The sequence below is a fragment of the Arachis ipaensis genome, chromosome B03 (assembly GCF_000816755.2).
Source record: "Arachis ipaensis cultivar K30076 chromosome B03, Araip1.1, whole genome shotgun sequence".
Classification (NCBI taxonomy): domain Eukaryota; kingdom Viridiplantae; phylum Streptophyta; class Magnoliopsida; order Fabales; family Fabaceae; genus Arachis; species Arachis ipaensis.
Genome location: NC_029787.2, coordinates 4,657,372 through 4,667,737, shown reverse-complemented (window position 1 = coordinate 4,667,737; position 10,366 = coordinate 4,657,372). Strand labels below are relative to the sequence as shown.

Sequence of the window (10,366 nt, the reverse complement as noted above, 5' to 3'; positions counted from 1 at the left end):
TTATAATTGATAATTCAATCTTAATTTTTTGTGCTAAAAAGTACGAATGATAAAAATAAAAAAAATAAATATCATTTTTGTCCCAACGTTTGGGGTAAATTCTATTTGTGTCCCTAACATTTAAATCGTTCTATTTGTATTCCTAATGTTTGTAAAAGTGATTTAATGTTATCCTGTCATCAATTACAAATGTCTGAGATAGAATCACTTTTATAAACATTAAAATATAAATAGGACGACTTAAATGTTAGGAATACAAATAGGATTTATCCCAAACGTCGGGGACAAAAACGATATTTTACTCAAAATAAAAAATAATAAAGTGAGTATATATATCATGCTTTAAGTTTAAAGTGTTGGGGAAAAAAATAAAAAAGAAAAGAAATAAAAAGAAGAAGAAACAGAGAGTCGATAATTGAACTGAATTGAAAGTTGAAAGTTGAAACTGAAGAAATGAGAATGAAGTGCAATTGACCCTTTCCAAGTTCCAAGTTCCAATCTTTTCCTTCTTCTTCGTCTTCCCCTTCACAAATCATCTCAGCAATGAAGTGCTTCCACTTCCCAAGCATCGAAAGAGACCACCGGCGAGACTACGACAACGAAGACGGCGTCGTTTCAAGTAGCTGCAGAACCTCAAGGGTCTCATGGGCCCGCTCCCTCAGCGTCGCTTCCTCAACCCTCGTTCGCAACTCCGAGTTCGACGACACCGACTCTTCCTTCAACGACACCCTCGCTTTCCATGACTTCCTCTCTCTTCGCCGCGCCAACAACCTCCTTCTCTTCTCATTCTCTCAGCTCAAAACCGCCACTCGCGGATTCAGCAGGGCCCTCTTGATCGGCGAGGGTGGCTTCGGCCCTGTCTACAGGGGGACCCTTTCTGTTCCCGATGACGGTGACGGTGACGGTGACGGTCTTTCAGAGGTTCAGATGGAGGTTGCAATTAAGCAGCTGAATCGTAACGGCCACCAGGCATGTGTCAACCACCGTTAATGGATTTTCTTTTTTGTGTTTTAAATTTTGATTTTTGGTGATGACCCATTTGCTAGTTGCTTCAGTTTCGTGTATTCAATGCGTCAAATTTTTATTTTGATAATTTCTAATGCAGTTTTGGGGATTTTGCGCGGAATAAAATTGTGCATTAAACACTATTTATTATATTTATATTTCATACCATTTTTTTTCCTTCGGATGATGACCCAATTATGTTTATGATTGATTCAATTGGTACTATGATATGTTTTGTCTGGCTAGTTGCCTCAGTAGTGTTTAAAGACTTTGATTTTGATAATTTTGGTTGATTACTTATTGCGTGTTTGGTAATAGACTAATTAGTCTGTTTTAAGGAGAATAATTGAATTTTTCTTAATGTTTTGAGGGTTTTAATTTTCGGTTAAGAAAAATTGCTGTTTTTGACTAAAAAAATGAGCTAAAAGAAAGAAAAGATATCAGATTTTGTTGTGTTTTGCTGTTCTGGTTTTTGCCCTTTTTTCCTAGTCTAATGGGTTGTTAAAGGAGCTATGTTTTAATGGGGTTTTCTGTTCTGTGTTTTGCATTTCTAGCTTTCAGGGGCATAAAGAGTGGATTAATGAAGTGAACTTGTTGGGTGTGATCAAGCATCCGAATCTCGTGAGGTTGGTGGGGTATTGTGCAGAGGATGATGAAAGAGGGATTCAAAGACTTCTTGTGTATGAACTTATGCCTAATAAGAGCTTGGAAGACCATCTTCTGGCTCGAGTCTCATCAATGTCAACACTACCATGGACCACGAGATTAAAAATTGCTCAAGATGCAGCTCGCGGTTTGGCATACCTTCATGAAGAAATGGATTTTCAGGTATAGATTTTACATGCCTTATTAGAAGCACCTTGAGATCAACCATAACAATCAAAATTTGTCACTTCACAGTCATTCAGAAATCAGATCCTAGGTTATCATTTATTGATCTGTTTTGCCAAAGACATGGTTGATATAGTTTCCGTCCAAAAAGTCACTAATTAATACATGTATTTTGGTGGGTTTTTAGCATTTTTGTGAACCTTTTATTATTGTTATTATTATTTTTCTTTTGGTAAATGAAGCAAACTGTTTTATCTTTACTTGTTTAAGGTTCTTTCTTTAACTCTTTTTTAAAATGTAAAAATAATAAAAGAATTATCAAGAACTGGTTTCATAGAATTTCTTAACAATGTTTTTTATATAAAATAGTTGTGGTTTTGCCATGTTTTATGGCATTTTGCATCAGCTTAGATCCATAAAGTAAGAAACCATTGTGATTCTCATTCCAACTGATGCAGCTAATATTTCGAGATTTTAAGACTTCCAACATTTTGCTGGATGAGGACTTCAATGCAAAGCTTTCTGATTTTGGACTTGCTAGGCAAGGTCCCTCGGAAGGGCTGGGCTATGTTTCAACAGCAGTAAGAACAAGTCCATTCTCAGAAAACTCATTATATATAATTGGTGATAATTATGTTACATGAACTTCTTTTCTCAGTGCTGAATGCTATTTGGAGTAGGTTAGATGAATCCCATTATTTCATTGTTGAATGAGTATCTCATTTGTTTGTGATCCTGATATTCTACTAATGTGAGAAATAAATGACTCATTTCGTCTTCACGAAGGTTGTTGGTACCATAGGTTATGCTGCACCAGAGTATGTTCAGACTGGTAAGCTGACTGCTAAGAGTGATGTATGGAGCTTCGGTGTAGTTCTTTACGAGCTTATCACTGGTAGGAGAGCTGTAGAACGGAACCTACCCAGAAATGAACAGAGGCTCTTGGAGTGGGTAAGACCTTATGTTTCTGATCCTAGGAAGTTCCATGTTATAGTAGACCCAAAACTTGAAGGACAATATTGCATGAAATCAGCTCAAAAGCTTGCTACTCTAGCAAACAAGTGCCTCATGAAGCAGCCTAAGTCACGTCCGAAAATGAGTGACGTGGTTGAGTTTCTCGCAAACATTCTCAACGATACTATTCAGGAAGAAAGCATCCCTCAAGCTGTTGTAGCCAACGGAGAAGAGAAAGTGAAGCCATCATCTGTCAAGGACATAGAACCTGAACCAGCTGCTAAGCAAGGGAACAATTATCTGAAGAAGGTTTTTGAGTTTAGAGACATGGTGAGCTTAAGAAACAAGTCCATTGGAAGGTTAGATTGGAAAAATTGGGCACCTGGGCTTGTAAGAACTTGGTGATATGTAATGTGCATAATTTGAAGTGCCTTGCTCATCACAATGTTTGGTAATCACGTAGTTTTGAATCAGTGAAATCAACATTGTTAGGCACAGAGTTGACATACTCTGCTAATATCCAATTTTGTGTTGATTAATAATAGTTGTGTGTAGTGTGTACAGGTTTATTATGAGTAAAGCAATAATATTAATATCAATTGATCTGGCTTTATCAGAAGATACTACTATTTCTATTTTCTTTTTCAAGAATGCATTCATATCAGATAGACTTGAAATATTACACTTCAATAGTCAAACACAAAAGGAAACAACTAATCTTTATCTCAAAATCTAAATTTCCCAATCAATAAATTGATAATCTTAATTACCAAAATCTAAAGAGGGTTCAATGTTTTGGAATGTTCTTAAGATATGAAGCATATCTATCTTTCATTTAATAAGGATATGGCGTTACTATATAGTTGCAACACGCCAAGATTTTGTTGGAATGCAGAGTTCACTTTTGTTTCATTTATATGTCATTTTCTGGATAGGTTGTGCCATGTGTGGCCATGTCGGATAGACCAAGTTGGATGATGGCCCGAAAAAGGACCATAACCGATTTAATCGATCATGAATCATTCATCAATAGTCACTTTCTAATGACACAACAATGGCCATTGTGGATCATCTTTGCTAAAGATAGTTTCTACAAAGTACAACTTGGCATTCTCAAGTCATTAGCATAGAGTGACTTCGAAAATGATGTCAACGATTCCAAAATCCAAACCATTGACATAGTAGAGTCCATTCTGCAACATGTTCTTTTGTTTTCTTGTGGGGTTAGGCTTCTCTATTGAACTACTTACTGCAAAAAGCTTCAACTCTTGGTCATAAACAAACAAATAATATAACATTTAAGGTTTAGAATAAATGCTGCTTTTGCTCCTTAATGAACCGTTCTTACTTCTTAGTGACACTTAAACCACAGTTTATTCCATCATTCTCCAAAACCAAATCTACAAGGTATCCCTTTTGGCCTGAGGATGAAACAGCTGAACATTACACGAGCAACAAAATAGATCAAGAGAAATTAGGCTCAGAATGTATTAGCTACAGTAAGATATGTACAATCTATTATATAAACTATGATCTAAGCTTGCTCAAGTTCTTGGAGATCGGATCAGCAGTATGCATAGCCTTTCAGCTTTAAGTTTCAAGTGCAGAGTGCAGTTGCAGATGGCCGAGGATATGCCGTGCTAATTCTCACAGGTTTAGCATCATCGGCGCTTCTTCTGCGAACTCTATGGCCATTGCCAGGACGATTCTGATTTACATTGACAATCTGAAGCTGCTCCAAACTGCTAACAACTTCATCCATGCTTGGCCTCAACTTGGACTCTGGTGCTAGGCACCTTAGTGCAAGGACAGCTACCTTAAAGGCCTCATCTGGAGAGTATTGGCCTTCTAGACGGTTATCCATCACTCGATGAACCTTGCGCTTGTTCGCAAGGTATGGTTTCGCCCATTCCACCAAGTTGTGCTGTCCAGAAGGACGGTTCTTATCAACAGCCCTCCGACCTGATAACATTTCCAATAGGACAACTCCAAAACTAAAGACATCACTCTTAGCAGTGAGATGACCTACAGAAAAAAGTGAATGTCCATTAAACAAAATGCTATTAAGCTTAATCTTGGATGCATTAATGATCATTAATCCCACAATACCAGTTGCTAGATATTCAGGAGCTGCATATCCATAGGTTCCCATTACCCTTGTGGAGACATGACTTTTGTCACCGGTAGGGCCATCCTTCGCCAAACCGAAATCAGAAAGTTTTGCATTATAATTCTGTAATTAAATCCACAAATAAATGTTCAGATATGATATCTAATTTGTTTCCTAAGTTCATCAAATCTAGTTCTGATGTGTGTGTACAGAGGACGCATACTGAATCAAGCAACACATTTGAAGTCTTGAAGTCCCTATATATGACTTTTGTTTCGGCACTATGAAGAAATGCAAGCCCTTTTGCAGCACCAAGAGCAACCTTCAAGCGAAGGCACCACGAAAGAGGTTGAAAATATGAGCCTCCTGCCACCACAATATAGCTAATGTTTTAGAAACACTTCTCATCATGTTTAGCAATGTGAAAAAAAAAAAAAGAGATGAGGCAGGAAGAACTCACTCCTGAACAAATGATTCTCCAAGCTTCCACGAGGCATGAATTCGTAGACCAGAAGGCGGTGTTCATCTTCAAGACAATACCCAATCAATTTCACCAGATGGGGATGAGAAAGCTGGCCTAGATAGTTCACTTCAGCCTAAAAGATACAAGTAAAACACAGTAAGACAAATCCACATTGATCTAAGACTAAGAAGTGAGAACAAACTACTTAGTTTTTCAACCAAATAACAATATTGTCTATTACCATGCTTATTCATACTAAACCAGTAATGAGGAGATCACATTTTTACTATGCTACTAATTATAGAAATTCAGTTTACCTCAGAGAAGAAACATCAACCAGAAAAGATTACTTGAGATCTGCTTCTTAAATTGTTAACCATACCTTGCCTATAAGGTAAGAAGTAAAAGAAGCAGATTAAACTCACCAACCACTCCTTGTGACCTTGGAAACCATCCTGATTAAGTTTCTTCACAGCAATAACAATGCCAGTGCCAGGTTTAGCAGCTGCAAATGTCTGCTCATCAATCCATCCCTTAAAAACTGATCCAAATCCACCTTCTCCCAAGACGCTGTCCGGACGAAAATTTCTTGTTGCAGCCTTAAGTTCTATCAAAGTAAAGCTCTTTAGATTCGGTGACTGCAAGATCTCACCCTCAGTTCGTGGATTTTGAGGCATTGAAACCGTTGACACCTTACTATTTTGGTTGCTGAGATCATTTCTATGGGTACCAACATTCTTTGAACTTAACCCTGACGAAAGACCAATGATATTAACACAATTGAACTTTCACTAGCAAAAATTTACATGCATACAGCATTCCTTCAATGAACTATCAAATAGGTTCTTAATCCTTCTAAAAATGTTCTTAAGAAAACATGCATGATTTTAAGATTAGGACTCAGACTACAATCAATGAATATATTGAACTTCCACCAAGAGAAACAATGGGAGAACAAGAAGGCTAAGCTGAAATTCACTTTGCTAATTTGCTTAGTTAAAATAAACAAAAAGTAGATATTTAATAAAACCAATCAACATGAAAGAACATGAATGGATATATCTAAACTAAACTCAGAAACAGAAACCAAACCAAGGTCATGCCAAGGATGAAGGAAAAAAGAATCTTTAATACCAGTGTTATATGGGGTCTCAGCTTTAATTTGGTTGCTCAAACAAATTCCCATGGCCAGAGAAACTTGTTGCCTAAAACATCACCAAAGAGAAGAGCAAATAATCAGAGGGGTGCAATAGGACAAGATTGGAGGGAAGATAGTAGAATCTTGAATAGGTGTTGAGGTGGTAGTGGTTGCCTTTATATCGATGGTTGAATGGATTGTGAAGACAAGAAAAGAGATGAGAAGCTCTTTTTTGTTCTGTACTTAAGAACAGACTATTCAAAAGGTCAGAAAAAGAAAGTTGACTCAAGTGGTTTCACCTAAATACAAACTGTGGTACACATAAATATACTTCATCTCCTAAAAGAATGGTTTTATGGCTGGTTTTTTATTTCCAATGGATTGGATAGTTCCTAATTCTAAGCATTACATTACAAATTTATTCACACTACACACTCACACACTTAACACCAAAGAGATTTACTGTTATGAAAAACATCATTTTTACCTCAGAGTAATTTATATTAGTTTTGAAGAAGGAAAAAAAAAAAAGGGAAGAATCGTTGAGTATAATATTTTAGTTTTAATGTATCATATTGGGGAAATAGTCAAATTAGTTCCGAAAAGATAAGAGATTCTTTAAATTCATCTCCAAAATTTTTTTTAATTAAATTGGTCCTTTAAAGATAGCGAATTAATCGTATTTGTCCTTCAGTCACTCTATTAATAATTTTCTTTAAATATTGATATTACAAAACGTTAATTAATAATATATATAATACCTGATATGTTAAATTGGATATTGACTAAATATGTTTATAAAAATTTATTAATTTAGTCATTTTTTTTAATTACAAAAATTTTATTCCTAATATGACCTAATGACTAAATTGATAATTTTTTATAAACATATCTAGTCAATGTCTAATTAAATATGTTATGTGTCATGTATGTTATTAGTTAACATTTCACATCATCAATCGTTGACGAAAATTGTGAATAGAGTAATTGAAGGACAGATATAATTAATTCGTAATTTTTGAAGGACCAATTTGATTGAAAAAATCTTTCAGAGACGAATTTGAATAATACATTATCTTTTAAGGACTAATTTGATCATTCTTTTTCCATATAAACTTTTTCCTTCTTTTTTTAGCCTTAGACTAAAATCTGAGACCAAGATTCAAGATTGTTGAATCATCTAAAGATATTTGCATATTAAAATGAGTTACCGTGCAAATTATATATATGAAAAGCGACAAGAAATCTTAGCTCTGTTCACCACCACTAAAAACCTTTGGGGTTCCATGATGTATGTTTTTGTTTTGGCTTTATATATTTATCTCCCATGTTGGTGATGGATGGCTTGTAACACTTGGCTTCATAGCTGGCTTCTCTTCTCTTTCGTAATTTGTAGTCTTCTCTCATCTAATTTCATTAACCTTGTCTTGTCCACATCCTCCTCCATAACATAATTGGACCCTTTAGGCATTTGTCTCTTTGAACTTTCATTATCCATTAATAATGTTAAACCACACTTTAAGCAACCACTAAGCAAGTTAACAACACCAATCATGACTTTTTCCCAAAATTATAAATCCAAACTTAGATTCTTCCAATCAAGGGAATTATTGTTCTTCACTTGATTCATCTTGGTTCTTGTCTTATTATTATAATTTAGTGTCCAAATAAATATATGGTATATTATAAAATTTTTAGTTTTAATATATCATATTCGTGCAATTAAAGACTTGTATGGTGGAGGCACAACTAGTGTGAAGACTCAAAATAGTGTGACAGACAAATTTTTTATTGGTATAGGATTACACTAGGAATCATCCTTAAGTCTATACCTTTTCACATTAATCTTGGAAGTACTCATAGAACGCATCTAAGAGCCTGTAACATGGTATATGCATTTTACCGATGATATTATCTTTACGGGAGAGTTAAGGGAATACCTAAATAAGAAATTGGACTTATGGAGAGAAACTCTAAAAGTGTATGGTCTGCGTATAAGCCGTAGCAAGACAGAATATATGTGATGTAAGTTCGGTTTGAGAAGGGAAAATCCTAATATAGAGATGAAGATTGAAGAAAACATCTTACGAAAAGTTAAAAGTTTGAAGTATATTAGGTGCATCATACATGATAATGGAAAGATTGAACATGATGTAAATCATAAGATCCAAGCAGGTTGGTCAAAATGGCAGAGTGCATCTGATTTTATATATGATAAAAAAGTGTCTTTAAAACTTAAAGGTAAATTCTATCGCACTGCTATAAGACCCGCTATGCTTTATGGTACGGAGTGTTGGACGGCTAAAGGGGAATACGAACATAAGTTAAGTGTGGTAGAGATGAAGATGTTAAGATGGATGAATAGTCATACGCAATTGGATAAAATAAGGAATGAAAATATAAGGGAGAGAGTTGGAGTAGTACCCATTGTGGCAAAGATGGTAGAATCGCGTTTCAGGTGGTTTGAACATGTGAGAAGAAGACTGACAAAATACCCAGTTAGGAGAGTGGATGAAATGGAAGATGAACAAGGGATGAAAGGCAGAAAAAGACCTAAAAAGATCATCTATGAGGTGGTCAAACGAGATTTATATGTAAACAGTCTCTCTGTAGACATGATACATGACAAAATTCAATGGCATCATTTGATTTATGTAGCCGACTCTACCTAGTGGGACAAAATTTTGTTATTGTTGTTGTAATGTATCATACTCTTGATGTTGCTGGTTTAAATTTTCTCTTGAACTTTGCTACACGTCTTCTCATCAAAGTAGTTTTGTTCATTTATTTTTGAGTTGGACCCGTTACATATAATAATTCACCTATGTAATTTGACTATAATGTATGTATCACGTGCGAGTTCATAAAGAATGTCAAAGGAGACATGCATGCAAGCTAGTTACATTCACTTTAGATGCAATAACAACGTTATCATCACAGTTTTCTCGTCAGCATTCTGAGATCTATGATATGTTATCTACGAGTCTCTTATTTCATGTGACATTCATAAATATTAATCCCTTGGTTTTTATGGACTATATAGAACCATGTCCAACTGTTACTTTTATGGAAACACAATTAATAAAGGTTTTGATGTGAAACTCTCTTATTTATAAGTGAATTTACTAAATTAGTTACCTAGGGGTGTGAATCCACCGTTCATAATTTTAAAATTAATAATAATGTCAGGATGAATTAAAATTTGAACCACATAATTTTATGTGAATTACGTATAATTTGTAATAATTGATTCTATATCTTTATCGAATACATAATAATTTGTAATCAGTTATATCTACCATCTTCTTGCAGCCTGTGTTACATAGTATGTATTATAACCTGCATACGCATATTATGTGTATTAGAATTTAGAAAGGGGAAAATTCAGTTTTCAGTTCCGCTACGTTACTAACAGCATATCTGCCAACTTCTGCCAACTCTTATTTATAATGATATTTTATGGAAGTGTGTTCGTGAATATGTCTAATAAAAATGTCTTTTTTATAGCTGTGTTTAATAGAAGTGTCTTTATAAATATATTTTCTGGATGTGTCTCTTTATATATGTATTTAAAATATATTAATTATTAGACACATCCACGAACACATTTCCATAAAACACAATTATAAATAAGAGTTGGCAGAAGTTAACAGATAATATGTTGGTACCCTATACTTTTCCTTCAGTTTTGTAAAGGAAACCTCCAAAAACAAAAAGAAAGAGCAACGTAACACACATGTTTGTACTTTTTCCCTTTTTTTTTTTAATCAGCAATTTGCTCAACGAGTTATTAAAAACAACGGATGGATCGATTAATCTATCTAATGGTAATAATTTTTGAAGATTTTTCGAATAATAAAAATTT

General features: G+C 34.7%; 2 protein-coding genes across 3 annotated transcripts; one reads left to right on the top strand and one right to left on the bottom strand.

Annotated features, from left to right (window-relative positions):
- Positions 361-3,413, top strand: LOC107629098 (probable serine/threonine-protein kinase PBL19). Of its 2 annotated transcripts, XM_016331794.2 has the most exons (4): positions 363-969; positions 1,567-1,833; positions 2,295-2,417; positions 2,623-3,413. In XM_016331794.2, the coding sequence occupies exons 1-4, from the start codon at positions 544-546 to the stop codon at positions 3,193-3,195; spliced, it is 1,389 nt and encodes a 462-aa protein (XP_016187280.1). In that variant the 5' UTR covers positions 363-543; the 3' UTR covers positions 3,196-3,413. The 2 variants fall into 2 exon arrangements, with proteins under 2 accessions (XP_020973498.1, XP_016187280.1); XM_021117839.1 differs by lacking the exon at positions 2,295-2,417 and having other exon boundaries at positions 361-969.
- LOC107629100 (probable serine/threonine-protein kinase PBL10) lies at positions 4,066-6,818 on the bottom strand. The gene is made up of 7 exons (XM_016331795.2): positions 6,605-6,818; positions 6,498-6,570; positions 5,789-6,114; positions 5,361-5,496; positions 5,124-5,266; positions 4,900-5,023; positions 4,066-4,815 (listed from the first exon to the last, which is right to left on the bottom strand). The coding sequence occupies exons 2-7, from the start codon at positions 6,547-6,549 to the stop codon at positions 4,388-4,390; spliced, it is 1,209 nt and encodes a 402-aa protein (XP_016187281.1). The 5' UTR covers positions 6,550-6,570; positions 6,605-6,818; the 3' UTR covers positions 4,066-4,387.